The sequence below is a fragment of the Natator depressus genome, chromosome 9 (assembly GCF_965152275.1).
Source record: "Natator depressus isolate rNatDep1 chromosome 9, rNatDep2.hap1, whole genome shotgun sequence".
Classification (NCBI taxonomy): Eukaryota; Metazoa; Chordata; order Testudines; family Cheloniidae; genus Natator; species Natator depressus.
This window is the reverse complement of record NC_134242.1, coordinates 15,014,113-15,035,272: the sequence shown is the minus strand read 5'-3', so window position 1 is coordinate 15,035,272 and position 21,160 is coordinate 15,014,113. Positions and strand designations below refer to the sequence as shown.

At 43.8% G+C, this 21,160-nt stretch overlaps 1 protein-coding gene across 1 annotated transcript in view; it reads right to left on the bottom strand.

Moving 5' to 3' along the window:
• NCEH1 (neutral cholesterol ester hydrolase 1) overlaps positions 1 to 12,696 on the bottom strand; it is a 28,107-nt gene extending 15,411 nt beyond the window's left edge. Inside the window, exons 1-2 of the mRNA XM_074963563.1 lie at positions 12,469 to 12,696; positions 799 to 1,027 (exon numbers count right to left, since the gene is read on the bottom strand). Of these exons, the coding sequence (XP_074819664.1) occupies positions 799 to 1,027; positions 12,469 to 12,606 (367 nt within the window). The 5' untranslated portion in view covers positions 12,607 to 12,696. The remainder of the gene's footprint in view (positions 1 to 798; positions 1,028 to 12,468) is intronic.
• Between the last annotated feature and the right edge of the window lie 8,464 nt (positions 12,697 to 21,160).

Here is a 21,160-nt window from a genome sequence, read left to right as displayed (position 1 = left end):
GCCTCTGCCTAGGAGTCAGACCTGGTGCTGGCTGCTTCCGGGACGCAGCGCGGTCCACAGTGCCGGGACAGGCAGGAAGCCTACCTTAGCACCCCTGCTGCACTGCTGACCAGGAGCCACCCAAGGTAAGTCTGCGCCCAAATCCCACACACCAATCCCCTGCCCTGAGCCCCCCCAAACCCAGAGCCTCTTCGTGCACCCCAAATCCTTCATCCTCAGATCCTGCACTCCCAACCCAGAGTCCTGACGCCCTCCCGCACCCCAAGCCCCTACCCCAGCCCAGAGCCCCCTCCCACACCCTGAACCCCTCATTCCTGGCCCCACCCCGCAGCCCTCACTCTTGTACCCCAGCCCTCTGCCCCAGCCCTGAACCCCTCCCACACCCCAAACCCCTCATCCCCAGCGCCATTGGGTCGTCAGCGTCAACAATTTTCTTCAACTGGGTCACCAAAAAAAAAGTATGAAAACCACTGAGCTATACCAGCTTGGTCATGAAGGAGTCCCCATAAATAACTTTCTACTCTTTTCCGTATGTGTTTAAAATAAGCTTCTGATTCTTTTGCAGCCATGTGCTGATAAAGAATGCACTTGTTTTCTGTTTCAGGATTACTTTTCCGCCTCTTATGGCGAGAGTTGGGACAGTTACTATAGACCCAGGGTTCCAGCTCTCATTAGGTTCAGACATGTCTCAGAGAGCAAAACTCGCAGCTTCTGGGTGGGAGAACAGCTTTTAGTAACACTGAATCTGCTGTGATGAGAACATATCATAATCCACTCTAATTAATGACAGACACATACTTGCACTTGCCAAAGCCCATCCTCCTCCGTGGATGTAAACGACACTACGCTTTAGTGTTTCGTCTTGCTTTGGAGAAGGTTCAAACACTCTGACTTCCACTCCATCAAAAAGGGCGTCTGTTATCTTAATGTGTTCAGAGGACGAGGGCTCCAGCTTGTCAAAAGTACCAATCACATAATTCAGAACTCTCAAGTGATGGCTGAGTCTTAGACAGTGAACCAGGTTGCACTAGGGAGAAATTGAGGAGTGGGGGAAAAAAATCATTTGTTACTCACAGGCTTATCCTACTATGTTGCATTAAATATCCTTGCAATTTTCTTCAAATGACAGTACCTGTAACTAGACAGGCAACAGAACTTAACACCCATGAGGTAATGATGTCAAAGCCTTCCAAAGTTATATTGTGACAAAACTGTGCCACCCAAGGAATTCTCAGGGCATGTCTACACTACAAAAAGAGACCCATGGCAGTGAGTCTCAAAGGCTGGGTCAACTGACTTGGGCTCCTGGAGCTTGCACTACATGGCTACAGTGTAGTTGTTTGGGTTTAAGGCTTAGCCCTGAAACCCAGTGAAGGAGGTGGGTCTCAGACGCTGAGCTCCAGCCCAAGCATCTACGCTGCTATTTTTAGCCCCATAGCGTGACTCCAAATCAGTTGACCTGGGATCTGAGATTTCCTGTCCCAGGTCTTTTTTTTTTTTTTTTTGGCAGTGTACACATACCCTCAGTTGTCTTAATATATATTTTGGAAAAAAAAAAGCACCATGAGCACTTGGAAGATCAAGATGGCAGTGGGTTAGAACTGAGACACTCCACCTTGAAAAGCACAGTTAGATAGAAAAAGAATCGTCAGGAGTGGGTAGCACCATAGCAGTGGTTCTCAACCTTTCCAGACTACTGTACCCCTTTTAGGAGTCTGATTTGTCTTGCATACCCCCAAGTTTCACCTCACTGAAAAACTACTTGCTTACAAAATCAGACATAAAAATACAAAAGTGTCACAGCACACTATTACTGAAAAATTGCTGACTTTCTCATTTTTATCATATAATTATAAAATAAATTAACTGGAATATAAATATTGTACTTACATTTCAGTGTATAGTATATAGAGCAGTATAAACAAGTCACTGTCTGAATGAAATTTTAGTTTGTACTGACTTCGCTAGGTCTTTTTATTTAGCCTGTTGTAAAACTAGGAAAATAGCTAGATGAGTTGATGGACCCTCTGGAAGACCACAGCGTACCCCCAGGGGTACATGTACCCGTGGTTGAGAACCACAGCATCATAGGACCCTTAGAACTGCTGAAGTCTGTGTCAATTTCTTCCAGTAGAGGGCAGTAATACACATATACAGTAGTCATTTTGTTATATTTTTACAATTAATTTCTGCATTTCTCATAGTGTATTGGGAAAGCTTAGGTTTTAATAAAATCCCATAACCACAAACTTTTCTAAACTTCCAGTGAAAATATGAACCCTAAAGATCCAAATTTTCTTCTTCTGACTTTACTAGTCTGAATTGCATCACCTAGTTGTTAGGCAAGAGTTAAAAATTCAGTTAGCAGCTGAGACAGAAACATACATAACTAACAAACAGAAATACCAGCGGTCCAAGGATAGCGGCAGCTGTAAACACTTGATAGACTTACATGGTCAGATGTCCGCGCAGTAACTCAGCCTCTTGGTAAGAAAGAACAGTACAAACCCCTGCACAGCTCTCCGGATATCTGTGAACACTCATCCCACCCACCCCTTCGCCTTAAGAATAGTCACAGATAAATGATGTAATTAAAATAGTTTCTATGTGTATGTCCTGCTCCTGTCATTATCATGTTAAATGTTCTCTCCCTCTCTCTGAAATAATGTTTGTCTCTGTAAGTACAAAATAAATGCAAATAAATTAATAAGAAAAGGTATATAATTGGTTACTGTAACACTATACTTTTGAAGCTGTTTATCAGTCTTCCCTGTACCATGAATAAACCTCTTCAGTATTGTCTGTGCTTGCCTGATTCTAGGGGGAAAGAATCTCCTTGCTTCACACAGTAAAGCCTGCCTTCCTTTCTACAAGCTGAAAGAGTGTGAGTAGCTCACTCAGTTGGGGCCTCTGCTTCAGTTTATTCTTCCCTAACCTGATTGCAATAATACCTGCCTTGTAGGGACAGTGACTGTGAGGCTTAATTCGTGTATAAAAAGCTGTGAAATCCCTGGAGAAAAGGTGCCATAAGTGTATTCTTCTTCTTGTGTATAAATGATTCATTCTGAAGTACAAATCTTTTCACTTTCAGTAAGTTTCTTCAAGGAAAAATCTCAATTACTGAAAACAAGACTGAGAGCAGGGAGTTTGTGACTGAGAGGCAGGAATTGGTCTCAAGGGAACATGGTGGTGCTTGCTAATCAGCCCATCTGTGTTTGCTGACTGAATGTTTAGCCTCCTAGGATGAGCTCAGAGCACTAGAAGCAGAGTGGGCTGGGAATTTATTTCTACCCGCTGAGCCCTTTGTTGTGATGCAACAAGAAAACTAGCACTGGCCTAACTTTTTACCTATATATGGGCTTCAGGGATGTCTATGCTGCAGTTGGGAGGGTGCTCCCAAGTGCAAATAGACTGACATGCACTAGCTCTGCTTGAGCTAGTGAGCTAAAAATAGCAGTGTGGCTGTGGCAGCACAGGAAGAAGCTTGGGCAAACCCACCCAATCGACTGGGGACATATTCAGGTGCCTAGCCCGAGCTCCTGTCCATGGCCACGCTGCTCCTTTTAGTGCGCTAGCTTGACTAGACCTAGAGCATGTCTGTTTACCTGGACTGGGAAGTACGCTCCCAGCTACAGCACAGATATACCCTCAGGATGCAATTCTGGTATCTGACTTCTTGTACTTTGTGTATGCATCTTGCCCAGAGAGCATAAAGGATCTACTACTACCAGCTAAGGGAGATCCCCTTCAGCCGAAAAGGTAGAGAATTGTTTCCCAATGTACATATGATTTATATAGTAATTGTGCTTGCAGCACATCATATTTTTCCCAGGCATGCTGTGGAAGATCCAAGAGGGGATGTGGAAGGGAGATATCAGGCCAAACCACCCAGTGCACTATGATAATGAGGCTACTAGTGGGTATTTTAAAAAAAATAGATGGGTTGGAGGGGAGGTCTTTCACTATTTTGGAAGGCTGACCACTTGTCCTGGCTGAGGCATGCTAGAAACCAGGAAGGAGTCTGAGCCCTTTTATAATTATTCCCAGCAAGTCAGAGTGTTGAGCTAGGAGGTAAGGGGAATGGTTACCAAAAGCCATGGGAGCTTGATACCCAGTAACATTAGAGAAAGTGTCAGAAGTGATATTTTACTTTGTGAATAGACCATGGATAAAAATTTCAAAAACACCTAAGTGACTTACGAGCCTAAGGGCTTGTCTGCTCACAAAAGTTTTACCTCTAACTATACTGGTGCAGTTGCAGCAGTAAACACATACCCCCAGTGTGGATGCCATTATACTGGTATAAAGGTCTTTTATCTGGAATAGCTAATCCTGCATGGGAAGGGGGGCTAAATGATACTGGTATAAGGTATCTTTATACCAGTAAGACTGCATCCACACTAGGGGTTGTACTGGTATAACTGTAAAAAAAAAACACTAAAATAATCACTTTCCCTCCCCCCCAATCAAAATAGTTATACCAGAATAAAAATTGGGTGGAGGCCATGTCTCGGGAGAAAAAAATCAAAGGTCATTTAGTCTCCAAAGTGCCATTTGGAAATGGGTTTTAATGCTACTAAGTGTTAATCTTTTGCTGATTTTTCCAATTCATTTTAAGGATGTGTATTTCACTGATTATCAGAGGGGTAGCCATGTTAGTCTGTATCCACAAAAACAACAAGGGGTCCGGTGGCACCTTAGAGACTAACAGATTTATTTGGGCATCATCTTTCGTGGGTATAAAACCTACTTCTTCAGGCATGCATCTGAAGAAGTGGGTTTTTTACCCACGAAAGCTGATGCCCAAATAAATCTGTTAGTCTTTAAGGTGCCACCGGACCCCTTGTTGTTATTTCACTGATTGTTAATAAAAAACAGTCCTTTGTATTTACTACATCTCTGCACTGTTATTTTCCCTGGTCACTTTGCAGTGGTAAGCCTGGGAGCCTGTTACTGCAGGCCACAGTGTCAAAGCTTTCAGAGGATGGATAGTTTAACAGAAGCACGCTATTCCTACAAATACAGAGGGGTAAAGCCCATCTTTTTGTTCTGTGTATGTCCAGCACCTAGCACAATGGGGGCCTCGTCCATGACCAGGACTCCTTGGCGCTACGGTAATATAAATAATATTTCAGAGGAACTCCATTGAAAGAAGGATTTGTTGCATGACTGCAGATTTCTTGTCATGGAGGCTTTATTTCTTTGGGGCCATAAATCTAATCTCCCACCTATGGTACTTTACAAAATGTAGATAATCAATATTCAGTACAAATATGCGGCATTAACATTAATCCAACTGGTGTATAAAAAAGCCCCTAAACCACCTTCACTACATGTGCCTTTAGAAAGAGACAGGCTTTGAAGTATGCCTAATTTTATAAATCTCAGCTTCAATGGACCAAGGGGGGCAATCCACTTCCAAAGCTGAGAGGCACTGACAAAGGATGCCCTCCCAGCAGCCTGTTTAAACTGCGGCAGTATTACGCTGTGAAAGAGATGGCTTCTCAGGAAGCCAGGTTCCAAAATGTTTATGGTTTTATTGACTGAACACCAGCTCTCTGTGTTTAAGAAAACCCTCCCATTAAAAAGAATACAAAAAGTATCAACTCAAACCCTGGAAATGCTGAATGCACAAGACAATTTGTACCTTTGAATTTCAGATCATGCTATTCTCCCTCTGTTCCTCCCATAGGAAAATCCAATTCAAGGTTGAATGCAGGAGGGTTTCACTCACACATGTTACATTAGGGTAAATGTAAGTCAATGTGGATCAGAGAACTACCCCCACTCTTCCTTTGAGGTTCAAAGAAGTTCAGTAAAGTTATGTAATGCTTTGACATCTAGCTGCATTGACTTCAGTGGAGTTGTGCTGATTTACACCAGCTGTGATCTGGCCCTTTGTGGGTCTTGTGGTGGTTCTGAGAGGTTATTCTTTAGCCAAGGAAATTTTGTGAAACCGTTTTTCTGCCTGATCTGCTGTAGTGCAACAACCAGCATGTTCATAGAATCATAGAATATCAGGGTTGGAAGGGACCTCAGGAGGTCATCTAGTCCAACCCCCTGCTCAAAGCAGGACCAATCCCCAATTAAATCATCCCAGCCAGGGCTTTGTCAAGCCTGACCTTAAAAATATCTAAGGAAGGAGATTCCACCACCTCCCTAGGTAACGCATTCCAGTGTTTCACCACCCTCCTAGTGAAAAAGTTTTTCCTAATATCCAACCTAAACCTCCCCCACTGCAACTTGAGACCATTACTCCTTGTTCTGTCATCAGCTACCACTGAGAACAGTCTAGATCCATCCTCTTTGGAACCCCCGTTCAGGTAGTTGAAAGCAGCTATCAAATCCCCCCTCATTCTTCTCTTCCGCAGACTAAACAATCCCAGTTCCCTAAGCCTCTCCTCATAAGTCATGTGTTCCAGTCCCCTAATCATTTTTGTTGCCCTCCGCTGGACTCTTTCCAATTTTTCCACATCCTTCTTGTAGTGTGGGGCCCAAAACTGGACACAGTACTCCAGATGAGGCCTCACCAATGTCGAATAGAGGGGAACGATCACGTCTCTCGATCTGCTGGCAATGCCCCTACGTATACATCCCAAAATGCCATTGGCTTTCTTGGCAACAAGGGCACACTGTTGACTCATATCCAGCTTCTCGTCCACTGTAACCCCTAGGTCCTTTTCTGCAGAACTGCTGCAGAGCCATTCGGTCCCTAGTCTGTAGCGGTGCATGGGATTCTTCCGTCCTAAGTGCAGGACTCTGCACTTGTCCTTGTTGAACCTCATCAGATTTCTTTTGGCCCAATCCTCTAATTTGTCTAGGTCCCTCTGGATCCTATCCCTACCCTCCAGCGTATCTACCTCTCCTCCCAATTTAGTGTCATCTGCTAACTTTGTGAGGGTGCAATCCACACCATCCTCCAGATCATTTATGAAGATATTGAACAAAACCGGCCCCAGGACCGACCCTTGGGGCACTCCACTTGATACCGGCTGCCAACTAGACATGGAGCCATTGATCACTACCCGTTGAGCCCGACAATCTAGCCAACTTTCTATCCACCTTATAGTCCATTCATCCAGCCCACGTTCTGGGAAAGGAACAGACAGGTCTTGCCCAGATTGTTCATGTTAGCTCACATTCTCTCTGGATAGGGAGCCCACATGTCCAATAGTTAGGGCATGTCCCTGTTTCGTTTCACAGAAAATTGTTTTGCAAATCTGCAGCTGCCTGGCTACCTGCAGGTCTATCGCACGCTGTCACCCTACCCTGCTCCCATGAGGCCTCCCTGCAAGCCCCACCCATTACATGAGTGATGGAGCCAGCCCACTCCCACTTATGGGACTGACTGTTGTCAAAAAATGATCAAAGGGAAGAAACCTACCAAGTTCACACATTCCTGTACATCAGGGTTTAGAGAGACTGAACAATTTCTGTTAGACCCAGAAATTAATTGTGCTTAGTGCTTAGCCACCAAAGTGACAGGCACATTAGAAATATCTTCGATATATGCAAAGATTGGTTATCATTTCTAGGGACTGAGAATGTGCTGGTTATTAATGAGAAAGTCTTGTCCCCAGGAATTTGCAATCAAAATCTCCAGTATATGGAATCAGAGACTGGTTCTGACTCTGGGCACTTCTGCTTGTGGCAAAGCTACTGCCAACTCAGTGTCTGCAACAGAACTCCCAATGTTGCTAGCACCTTTGGAGCTTAACTATTGTGAGCAATGGCTGGGCACTTCGGGTATGTGTACACTGCAATTAAAAACCCACGGCTGGCCCATGCCAACCAACTTGAGGTTGCGGGGCTCGGGGTGACAGGCTGCTTAATTGCAGTGTAGACGTTCAGGCTTGGGGTGGAGCCCAGGCTCTAGGGTCCTGTGAGGGTCCTAAAGCTCAGGCTGCACAAGCCCCAACATCTACGTCTCTGTGTATATAATGTCTTCTGCAGTTTCCACAGTATGCATCCGATGAAGTGAGCTGTAGCTCACGAAAGCTCATGCTCAAATAAATTGGTTAGTCTCTAAGGTGCCACAAGTCCTCCTTTTCTTTTTGCGAATACAGACTAACACGGCTGTTACTCTGAAACATCTACAGCGCAATTAAACAGCCCTTTAGCCCGAGCCCTGCGAGCCCATGTCAACTGACATGGGCCAGCTCCGGGTGTCTAATTGCAGTGTAGACATATCCTTAGAAAACTTCCTGAGTGGAAGCAGGGCCACAGAGGCTTGGTTTGTGTTTGACAGGGTGAGGCACAGCTTCCTGGCAAGCACCCAGCAGAAATAGGAGTGGTGAGCATTTGTGTCTCTGTGAGTATAATCACTGCCGAAGATCACAAGGCCCTGAGGCTATGTATGAGTTTAATTATCTGAGGACTGTCATCCTTGATTGATTGTGGAGAAATGTGCCAGCCCCTTCCTCAAAGCATGTCACTTTTGCTCCCTTCCTCCCTTTCTTTGTAATCACACTCCCTATGTCTTTCTTGTATTTCTGCATTGCATCTACATGCCCTCTTCTTTATTAATCTTTCCTGTACCAAGGTCAACTTTATTGACCTTATTCCTTAGCCCTGCCCAAGCTACAGTTTAACTGAGTTTGTAACCAGTTAGGGGCCTGGTTGGCTCTCAACATGAGTTGTGCTCGCACCCCATGTGTTTAAAACTTGATTGGTATCTGGATTTCCCCACCAGGAAGTTTGCCAATACAGCGGGAAGCATTAGACTGGCATAATGGTTCTACACTGCCCCCTGCCTCAAAGCCCCTATATTAGGCTCTTGCTGGGATGAGTTGGAGGAGGAAGGGGTTGTGGCAAGAGCAATCATACTTCAGCTGTTCTGAGCTATGGATGGGTGGGGAGCGTTGCAGCTCAGTCATAAATTACAGCACCCCTGAACCAAACATCAGCCCAGGGTCACAGCCTGCTGGCATGTTTATCTTTCTATCATGGGTTCACCTCAGTTACTTTGCTGTGTTGGCACGAGAACTTGCCAATGTTTGCGTAACCAGTTTGACTGGTCCTCCTTACCCAGAGCTCTTTGTGGTAGCACCCTAAAGCAGATTGCCATATGTGCAGCTGATGCCATATCCTTCAGGCACTCTCATCTGGCAAGAAAGATTAGGATAGCTGCCCATATTTTCCTAGAATGTACTTCTTACCAAAAAAACCTCATGGTTAATCAGACTGATAGGCAGAAAAGATGCTGTGTGAACATAAACTGACCCATGTTTCTTGTAACTGGTTACACCCACCATGCCTGTAACACGCAGCAGAATCTTGGTTGTAGTGTGGACAAGGCTTTAGTCTTTATACTTTCTCTTCTTTCTCCCAGGCTTTTGGTTCTCATATTAACTTTCTGTCTCTTCTTTCTTGGTTTCTTTCTCACTTTCTCCTCTGATCTCCCTCACCTTCAACCTGTTCCCCCTTTCCTCTCCCATTCTCTGCCACACTCCTATTCCTTCTTACTATCCCACCCTGGTGTTGTCTCCCCCCATGCCAGGAATATGTTGCCAATTGAAAGTGAGAGAGATACAGAAACACACACACATGCTGACCTCCCACAATCCCGTGCTCTGACACAGCAAGGGCAGTGAATTAATATAGTGAATTAATATAGTTAGAAAGTAAACATATCATTTCCACCAAGAAACAGTAATGTTTAATTGTCACACTGTCTTTATAAAGTTGTTTTAATAACATGGCTTCAGAATAGTCGAGAGGACAGTTAGGTATTATATGATTAGAAGCAAGTAAAGTCAAGTTTCAGAGTAACAGCCGTGTTAGTCTGTATTCGCAAAAAAAGAAAAGCAGTACTTGTGGCACCTTAGAGACTAACCAATTTATTTGAGCATAAGCTTTCGTGAACTACAGCTCACTTAAAGTCAAGTTCATGCTCTTGGGAGAAAAGGTTAGACACAAGAACTCCAGAGATTTTAAAATCAGAACATTTAGCCAGAAAAGTATTACTTCAGTCTGCAATCAAACCCCTCGGGGATATTATTGTGATAAACAGTAACAAGCTGAAAACACATTCAGGAGTAGGTGAAAGTTCAATGGACACATTTAAAGAAACCTAAAACCAGTCAGTGTTGTAACAACCACTGAGAGAGGCAGGGGGAAATTTAGCCCTACTGAAAGTATCCTTTGTTGTAAAAACTGACTCTGAAAATAACTGCCATGGCTTGACTTTTATAGTTACCACTTCAACTACTCACACATTGAGTTTTTGGTCTTTCAGGCTCCCATTTTAAAGACAGTCCCTCATTCCTGAGTTCATGCTGTCACTCAGCTTTGGAAAGCCTCCTAATTAATATCTGCCAAGCACCTTCTCCCTCTTTGCTCCTTAAAACAAACTCTTGAAGGCTCAGCTGTACTGTGATGTGTTCCATCTATGAAGACTACACTACACTCCATATTTGTTCTGTATTGTACTCGTTCCTTTCTTTAGAAAGTAAACTCCTGCGGGCGGGGACTGTTTGTTGTTTACCCAGTGTGCAGTACCATGTATTTCTCATGTTACATAAATAAATAATATGGTGGAGACATATGGCGTTTATACCCTAATAGTAACATGTACACAAAGACTGATTAAATCAAGAGCAGATGTCTTTCTGGAAGATATGCTGTCATTCAACTAGAGGTTATGGGCATGATGCAAGAATTACAGGGTGAAATTCTATAGCCTATGTTATGTAGGAGGTTTAAGTAGATTATCATCGCATGCCTTCTGGCCTTAAAAATCTATGAACTGATTATGGTGGATACTTACAATCCAACTGCTTCAGACACTCATACGGAACACATGAAGGGGCCCAAACATGTAAGGTGCTGAGCACCCTTAACTTCTATTGAAGAATGGAGCTATTTTGAAGCACTTTCATGTCATTTGGCCAATGCAATATGTCATCTATTACAAGGATGTGTGAGAAAAACAAGATTTGTCAATTCACCCCCCATGCAGACTTATTAAAATGGCAGTCTTGGTCTCCACACAAAAGCTAAGCCACATCCTTTAAATGTTTTTAAATTGCTATAAATTGGTGTTTTAAAAGGTGTTTTTCACGTATGCAGTTTTATAAAATGAAGCACTACTGGCAAAAACAGTTTTTTAAAAAGTGCCTCAGCAGGGTAAAACCCTGATTGTTGCTATAAAAAGATTAGACTATATTAGCAGAAGAGGAATTAAATTCATGTAAAACCATGATGTGAAACGTTTTGTAACCCCTGGTCTGCATGATGTCACCATGCAAACACCAGAACAAAATTTAAAGTGGGGAAAAGGTTAGGGAGCCTCTGAAATGTTATTTGGAAAACACAGTATAACAAATACAGTGTCCAAAGGTAGACTCCTCTTGTTTATTAGTGCAAGCCCAAATACTAATTTTACTCGACTTGAAAGACTTTCCCTCTGCTTTCAAACTCTTCCACACTACATTCTTCCTGGAATGTGATGGGTAAAGTGCTAGGATAAAAGCACTCAATTTGTTTCTTCTCTTAGGAAATGCAGAGAAGGCAACATGTAATAAACTCCATACAAAAGATCTCCATCATCTAGAGAGAGGGAAATACATTGCATCTGAAATCCCCAAAACCTTATGCTTCTGGATATGTGAGTGGGATTAAGTAAAGCAGAGATCAACAACAGCCCCTTCTCGGTTATGGCATGCAGAAAATGTCTACGACTGCGCTGGGGGCTGTAATGAGGTTAGCTGTCCTCCTTACCTGCCTGGAGTAGGGACTGACTACCAAATGCTTTGATTCTACAATGGAGTCAGCCCATCACTTCCCACTGTCAAATGATTCAGGGGGTGGGGGTCCTAAGGAACTAAAAAGGTTTGGTTTTGTGCTGAGCAGTGGGAAGAGCCTTCGCTCCGAGCTGGCTCCCCAATGTCACAGGGGCAGCCGCAGCCTGGTAAACAAGGTAAGGACCGACCTCATGCTTTTGAAGTGGATGGGCCGGTGGGGCATTTTCCTCCTAGCTGATATGTGTGAGAGGGAGAGACAGAGAGATCCGATTCTGTTTTTAGATGCCGGGAGTCCATCAGCCACCGCAACTACATTCAAGGGAGCAAAAAGAGCTGGCACAAAGGGGTTTCTTTGGCATTTCTCATTCATTGAATGCAAAGGCAGCGAGGGAGGAAGAGGGAGTGCTTGCTGCTGTAAATCAACCAACCAATTAATCCAAGAGGCGCAGAGCCGTCAAACAGCAGAATTGATAGCTTATTACCATTGTACTTTAAAGAAATCAAGATCAGATACATTTGCAGAGCTAATTTCTGCCAACACGCCCGGAGGCGCCTTGGCAGCGGCAGCTGCTCCAAAAGGCTGAGACGCCTCTCCTCTCTTAAAATCAGACCCTGGATACACATGGCATTTCCTCAGCTGACTGCAACGGAGAGAAATACAAGGGGCGTGTGGGGGTGGCGAGGGAAGGCGAAGAGAGAATAAAATTGCATGGATCAAGCTTACCATTTGCTGGGTTGCCCTGAAAGTGGCATCCAGCAGCATGAGCTTCCAGGGATCCGACACTGTGCTGGGTAAGGGCAGGTACACATAATAGGCTGTCAGGGCTACCAACGCAGTCAGCAAGACAAAGGCTGATTTCATGCTGGACCGGTGCCTTCTTTGCTGTGTACAAGCACAGACACTAAAGCAAGTTTTTTCTGCCTCCTGACAAGTTTGCTGCAAGGTAGCTCCCATTCACGGCTTTCATAACCTTCACAAGCCAATCAGAGGACGCGTAAAGAGGAAGTCTAGGCTTTTCCGTCCCCCGACATCGGTGTCCTTGCAATTGTTTTCGTTTCATCATGTTTCGGGCCTTATCTGAGCACAGGGACATCTAGGGGACACTGTGATGCAGTGCACCACTCGAATCGCATGCCTATAGCCACACAGCAGATAACTCCCAGCACCAGGATCAGGCTGCATTTATGTAATCCAACCCCCAAATCATCAGGGTTAACGGCAAAGTGCTGCAAATGTTGCATCTGATAATACCCAAGTCTCCAGTCCCTCCAGGACCTAACTTTACACGCAGCAGGAGCAGTAAGTACCATTGAAGCCCAATCCAGACACTTTGTGTGCCTATGAACAGTCCCAATGGCTTCAATGAAACTGCTCAGACAGGCAAAGCTCCCTGAGGGGCTTGCAGGATTGGGAGCAATATTTTTACAAAATACACTGCAGTACGTATATTAAAAGTATGACTGCAGCGAATGAAAACTACACTACACTTAAGGACCATGAACAGTGTATGTATTTTTCACCTCTGTCCCCCCTCCCCCCCACATGTAGAAACTTAAAGTTGGGCAGTGACATATTGTCAGTTACAATAACGTCTGCTACAGGCCAGTGACTCCTCACTGACTGACAGTAGGGCAGGGAAGGTATCCTTGACTATACTTGTATTTAATTTTACAGAGCCTATAATACCAATGCTCCTATGTGGTGACAGGAATGGAGAGATCAGAATCCACTGAGAGAAGCATGAGGAGCATTAGATCTGTCTCTGTCAACTACCCAGTCAATAAATGAGAAATGAAGGATGTATGTTGGAATCCATTACTTTGGGTCACAGAAAGGGGGTACTTTTAGGAAGGGGGTGATTTTGACCCAAGGAAGGTAGTAAATGGCCATTCAATCAGAAGAAGAGAAAAAAGCCTCAAGTGGAGACAGTTCCTTAAAAAAATGTGTGATAGGGTTAAATTTGTACATACTATAGTTTGGAATGGGCATGCTGAAAACCCAGGGAAGGAACTGTAGATTTGGGATGAAAATCTGTCCCCTTTGAAGTCAATGGCAAAACTTCCCTTGACTTCAATGGGGCCAGGAGTTTACCAAATGGCTACAGCACAAATTTTGCTTTTTACTTCAGCAGAATTTATCTCACATACAATAAAAAAAAATCCTAAACAAGTTTCTTCTTCCTTATCCTTTTCTTCCCTCATAAATTCAAAGTGGAGGCCACCTCACTGTGTCATGCCAAGTAACAGACATGACAATGTTCAGCATGGATCTGACTAACCTCCATATCACCAATGGTTACCCTATATTTGTGCTTGTTTATGGGACCATTAAACAAATTCAAATATTTTGTTAAATGGCTTGTTTCACCATGAATAAAATACACATAAAAGAATGAACACACCCCTAATTTTAATATTTATTTTAAGATTAATTCATCAGATAAGAAAAGACATAGGAAACTAACACAATTTATGTGACGCTCCTGAAAAGAGAAGCTTTCTAAAAGAAATGGACATGAAAAATTAGATGACTAGTTTATAAGAAATGAAAAGCTGACACCTGATCCTGTTATCATTGGAGTCAAAGATAAAAAACATCCATTAATTCCAGTGGTAGCAGGAGCAAATCCCTGAACTTTTGAGGAAACGAGGTTTCAAGGACCACAACATATTTATAATTTTATATTACATCACAAAAACAGAATGTGTTTTCGAGAACTGTTTCCACATACAGTTTATTGAGCAAGTTGTATGTTAAAGGGCTATTAGGAAATGAGTCAGGAATACAGCAGCACATTAACACTGCTTTATTTAAAGAGAATCAGCAGTTCCATGGAGAATCTGTTTTTTCCAGAAGTTCATAACTTGGTTGTAAAAAATTGCTGTGGGTTGGAAAACAACAAGCAAGGTCTCAGCCTGGGAGGGATTCTTTTTTACAAATTAGCAATTTTTTCAGTCATTTCTATATGCAAAATATATGGGACACAGTCTCTGCTGGTGCAAACTGGCACAGCTCTACCGATTTCAATGGAGCAGAGAATTTTTCCTGCAATTAGAGTGAAAGCCAGCCTTTAAGCAACCATTCCAAGGTATTGCCAAGGATTTTACAATGTTATATTATTTGTAGTAAGAATCATGTATTTCAGTGTCCATAAGGTACACGCATATATGCACGAAGGGCTGGACTCTGCAAACACACACATTAAGTTATGCATATGTGTAACTGCAGAATCTGGGGCAAAGTTCGTGCACAAGAGATTCTGCACTTTGCATTGTTCCATTTGTTGGTTCTAGTTTTTATGCTGAAATTCCAAACAGTAGTCAGATACAATGGCCGTATTGTTCCCCTGAGATCCAAGCCCAGCACTGATCCTCTGTGAAGGTATTTCCCAGTTAATTGACAGAAGTGGAGTCAGCTGTCTTTGTTGCAGGATTCCCCCATCCTCCAGACCCCATGGAGACCTTTCTGAGGATACAGGGTCTTTGCTGAGGGATGAAGTGGAGGCTGGATGGCTAGGAAAGGAGGAGTGGGATGGGGCAGGACTCTGTCCCTGCAGAACATACTCAGAAAAGATAATATACCATCTATCTGGTTTGCAGGGTTCAAACCTTTTACTCATGCATGTAATCCCTATTTACATGGGACATATGCCTGCAAGCCCTTACTTGCATGAGCAATCCCTACTATCACAAGCAATGTCCCCTTTCCTTTGGCCCTTAGGGTCTGACCCAAAGCCCACTGAAGTCAACGGAAAGACTCCCACTGACTTCATTGGGCTTTGGATCAGGTCCTTAGTCCTCAAGATACCTAGAGTAGTAAGAATCCCTAATATAAAAAGGATGAATACTATCAAAACTTTTAATTTTGGCATATAATAATTAGATTAGAAGGACATCAGTCAAATTCCTTTTAAATTGACACAGTCAGAACTTACTAAATTGGGCCTTTCATAAGATGCTGAGTACATACAAAAATACTCATTTCCAAATCACAAAGGTTTAATATTAGAGACAAATAAAAAGAAGAGAAAAAAGAAAAGGAGTACTTGTGGCACCTTAGAGACTAACCAGTTTATTTGAGCATGAGCTTTCGTGAGCTACAGCTCACTTCATCGGATGCATAGCGCTCACGAAAGCTCATGCTCAAATAAACTGGTTAGTCTCTAAGGTGCCACAAGTACTCCTTTTCTTTTTTCTTTTTACGAATACAGACTAACACGGCTGTTACTCTGAAAAAGAAGAGAAAATCAAAAGCATTAGATATGGTTAGTTTTATATCAGTTTTCATACAGTTGAGTCAGCTGACATTCACATTAATCAACTCATCTTTCCTTCTTTTGATTTAATTTGATTATTCAGAAGCTCCTCTTCATCAAAATCATAAAATACTTTTTAACATCCTTAAGGCAAAGCTTATTAAATTTATTAATGTGGCAGTATTTTTGATGGCCAAAGTAAGTATTTATAATTATTTTTATTATGCCTAAAGGTGGCACAGGTGGTTTACTGAGCAATTAGATCTTTGGCTTAAAGATACAGATTTAAATATGATGTGACTAAGATGCCAGCAAAAAAGTAGGGAGGAAATGGGATGAGAAGGGTGAGCTAGCAGTAAGATTGTGTGACTCCGTTTAAGAATGTGCACACCTGCAGGGTCAATGACACATTGCTTTTCTTTTTATTATTATGGTCATATTTCTAGGAAGCATTTTAGAAGAAGTACCGCCTCAGGAGACATGAGGAAAGGCAGCTCCGGTTTGCCAGATCGGGAAGCTTGACTGAGAACTCAACTGAGCCTACAAATCCTAACGAATAGAAATGATTTTCCTTCTAGCTGGGGCTGAGCTAGATACATCTGGGAAAATACGTATTTTACCATTAATCTTAATGGCTACAAAACACATCCAGGTAAGAAGTATCTAGAGTGATCAGACAGCAAGTGTGAAAAACTGGGATGGGGGTGGGGAGTAATAGGAGCCTATATAAGAAAAAGAACCCCAAATCGGGACTGTCCCTATAAAATCAGGACATCTGGTCACCCTGAAAGTATCAGAGGGGTAGCCATGTTAGTCTGTATCCCAAAAACAACAAGGAGTCCAGTGGCACCTTAAAGACTAACAGATTTATTTGGGCATAAGCTTTCGTGGCTTAAAAAAACCCCTTTTCCGTGCATCTGAAGAAATGTTTTGTTTTTTTTTTACCCAGGAAAGCTTATGCCCAGATAAATCTGTTAGGCTTTAAGGTGCCACCGGACTCCTTGCTATTTTTGTCAGGTAAGAGTCCCTCAGGATCTATACTTTCCAAGTTCGGGCCCCCATCCCGCACGCCCTCCTGGGGCACAGCAGGGGCAACGCTCCCATCACAGGCAGACATGGAAAGGACAGCGCCTGATTCCCTTCTCGCTCAGGCTGGCTTTAAAGGGACTTCGTTTTGGGCCGTGTGACTCCTCCCCCGCGGACACTGATGTCATGTCTTAGGGGCGCCGTGACCTGGAAGGCTCGGGTAGGGGGCAGCGGGGCGGGGCCCATTGTCAAGAGGGGCCCACTGGCCGGCAGCTGCAGTGTCGGGGCGGTGGCGATGGGCGGAGCTCTGCGGACCAGGGCGGGGTTCCTAAGGCGCCGCCCTTGGGAGTAGCCTCTGGGACAGTGGCCGGGCAACGGCAGCTACATCCGGGTCTCTCTCTCTCTCACTCTCCGGCTTGTTGTTGGACTCATTTGAAAACCGCCAGCAGCCAATCAGAGCCCAGGTGAGCTCAGCTCCTGTGACCTATGTTTGGGCGAGAGGAGCGGCAGAATAGCTCCCTTTCATTCACACACCTAGGGATGAGGGAATCCCGGCCGGCCAATGGGAGATCGCTTGCAACGAGCAGCACGGCCAATGCCCAATGCCCGAAGGCAGGACAACAAGCCCTTTTCAAAGAGCGAAGTGAGGGGGGGCGGAACCTCGTGATGCCAATCCCGAGAAGGGCTAATGGGAAACCGGCTTTCATAGGGACGCCCGCGCCGACGCCGCCTGGCAACCAATGGGCGGCTCGCTTAGAGCAGCGGCTCGCTTTTTGAATTGGGCTCGGCGGCGGCTGCTCATGGTGCCTGGGAGACTGTGCCGGTTGCGGGTTTGGCGGTGAGGAGCGCTCAGGGCCGGGCGGTGCGAGAGGAGAAGGAAGGGGGCCGGGCGGGGGCTGAGCCTGAAACCTGCCGAACCCCGGGCCGCGCAGCGCACAGCTCCTCTCTCCCAGCGGTGTCGGCGCTAGCCCCCCGGTGAGCGGGTTGGTATCGCTCGCGAAAGTCCTTCAAAGCCGGGAACGCACCTGGGCCTGGAAGGGACGCGGTCAGCTTCCGCCACTCGCCCTGAGCGCAGCCCCTGCCTGGGACCGCACCTGCCGGGAGGCCTCCCTGCCAGGCGGGTGGCTTCACAAAGCCTCCCTGACAAATACCTTCTCTGCCCCTCGGGGCTCTTTGCAAGCGCCCCGCGAGCGGGGAAGCTGGCCAGTGCCCTGGGAGGTACCGAAAGTGCTGTCAAATACCCGACATTAGCAAAGCGGGTCCCCCAAACGGGCTTATAGCAATATTAGCTGTTCGTTTTTAACAATAGTAATTGTGGCTGGCGGGGGCGGAGTGTGTGTTTGTGTGTATACATACTCTGCATGTTGGCAGCTTTATTTTTCTTGTAACCTTAGATATGTACTCCTGCTATCTTGTGACCAGAATTTCAGGGCTGTTTCAAGCCATGATCGTTAGACTCTCAAAACATAGAATGAGACTTTTTTTTATAAGTTATTGCAAAAATTATTCAGAAAAGAGAACTTTAAAATGGGGATGCACAGGGTGTAGCTTTTATTAAGTGGGCAAAGACCCTGCTACTGTACTTGCTTGTACTGGTATACATTTTAAATGTTTACACTTGTAAGCGTGTTACTAGGGCCAGGACTCATGTGACCATGAATGGCACATTGCCCTCCCTCCCCTATTGTTTTAAATACTGCTTTAATAGACTTTGTTCTGCATTTCTAATTCAAGGGCATCACATCCTTCTCTTTACTTGATACTTTGTTTAACTTGTGTAATTCTTGCCTACCATACTGTCGTATGTCAGGGCACTTAATGTTTGTAAAATATTTAGGACCTTTGTGCAAGAATAGGGTCTTCTGAACTGTAGAGGGATTTCCTTCTTCTGGCTATTTACAAGAACTATAGTAAAGAGCAGAATTATCAGACACACAGAAAAAACATGATTTGTTTGGGGGAAAAGTAAACGGCTTTTGTAATGGGAAGTCAGGCCTCAGTCTATTAGAATTCTTTGTGGGTATTAACAAGCATGTGAATAAGGGTGGTCTGGTTCATAAAGTGTACTTGGATTTTCAGAAAGCTTTTGACAAAGTCCCTCATCAAAGGCTTTTAAGGAAACTAAGTAGTTATGGGATAACAGGGAAGGTCCTCTCATGGATCAGTAACTGTCTAAAAGATAGGAAACAAAGGGTAGGAATAAATGGTCAGATTTCACAATGAAGAGTGGTTTTCCAGTGAGGTTTTCCAGGGATCTGTACTGGGATCTGTGCTATTCAACATATTCACTAATGATCTGGAAAAGGGAGTGAACAGTAAACTGGTAAAGTTGCAGATAAGTAAGTCCAAGGCTGACTGTCAAGAGTTGCAGTGGGATCTCTCAAAACTGGGTGACTGGACAATGATACATTCAGAGTAATGCTTGCTGGGGGTGGAGGGACATAATCCCAACTACCCATTTATAATGGTGGGTCTAAATTACCTGTTACCATTCAAGAAAGAGTTCTTGGAGTCATTGTGGATAGTTCTCTGAAAACTTCTCTGTGCACTGTAGCTGTCAAAAAGGCTAAGAGAATGTTAGGAGCTATTAAAAAAGGGATAGAAAAATGAGACAAATATCATAATGCCACTGTATAAATTTATGTTGCTCCCACACTTTGAATACTGTGTTCCATTCTGGTCACCCCATCTTAAAATTGATATAATGGAAGTGGAAAAGATTCACAGAAGGGCAACAAAGATGATCACAGGTATGGAATGGCTTCTATATGAGGAGAGACTAAAAGGGTTAGGAGTGTCCGTCTTGGAAAAGATGACTGGTGGTAGGGATATGATAGACTATAAAATTGTCACTGGTGGGGGGAAAAAGTAAAAAGAGAAGTGTTTATTCTTTCCCACAATACAAAACCAGGGGTCACCCAATGACATTAATAGGCAGCTGGTTTAATACAAAGAAAGAGAAATAATTTTTCAGACAATGCACAGTTAAATTTTGGAACTCCTTGCCATGGGGTGTTGTGATGACCAGAAGTATGAATGAGTTTAAAAAAAGAACTAGGTGAACTAATGGAAGATAGGTCCATCAATTGCTATTAGCCAAGGTGGTCAGATGCGCAGCCCCATGCCCTAAACCTCTGACTGCTAGAAGCTGGAAGGGGAAGACCGCTTGATCGCTCCAACTGTCCTGTTCTGTACTTGGCTCCCTGAAGCTCTGGTACTGGCTGCTGTGAGAGACAGGATACTGAGCTAGATCCATTGGTCTGACTGAGTATGGCAATTCTTATGTTCTTTTCGCTAAAGGATTGTCTGCACATACAGTGCCAGAGCAGTGGCTCTGCACCAGTCTTTAGTGAAGACACTCCTAGACTGATGGGAGACGTTCTCCCATCAGTGTAGTTAATACACCTCCCCGAGAGGTCACAGGTATGTTGGTGAGAGAAGCTCTCCACCTTGCATGTGAAGTTAGGTCAGTATAAATACATTGCTCAAGGGTGTGGTGTTTTCACTCCCTTGAGTAATGTAGTTATACAGACTACAGGTTTGTATACTGACATAGACCTGGCCTATGTCAGTATATAAGGTAAGATCAACCTTGATGTCTGTAAAATAATGTTGATCTTTGTTACTTGATTGATTAGGCATTGCACTCCTTGCCCATACACCATGTTCCTGGAATTTTACTATGTCCTCTCCCATGCAGTGTTTTAACTTGTAACTTCAAAGACTACTATTTTAAAAGGACATTGTATTTTACAAGTTTTGTTTGTGTTTTAAGAAAAAACATCTGTTCATATTGTTGTAAGCAAAAATATTTATCCCTTTTTGAGCACAGTGAGTTGTAAGGATATCCATGAGTAACATTTTGAAGCTGTCCTTCCTTAAAATAATAAAAGCGTAGTACATTTGGGAGCATAAGGAAGAGAGAATATCTGCAAAAAGGATACTTAGCACTTTCTCCTTGATTTTTATATAGTACCTATACCATGGTATCTTAAACTTTTTTCATACAGTTTCATGTTCCGTCATACCACTGTGCAAATACTTTAAGCTGCATGATGGATCACAGGAATTGCATATTTCCAAACCCACTTACAAAAACATGGTTTTTCCTAATCAGGAGAATCCTAGCCAACT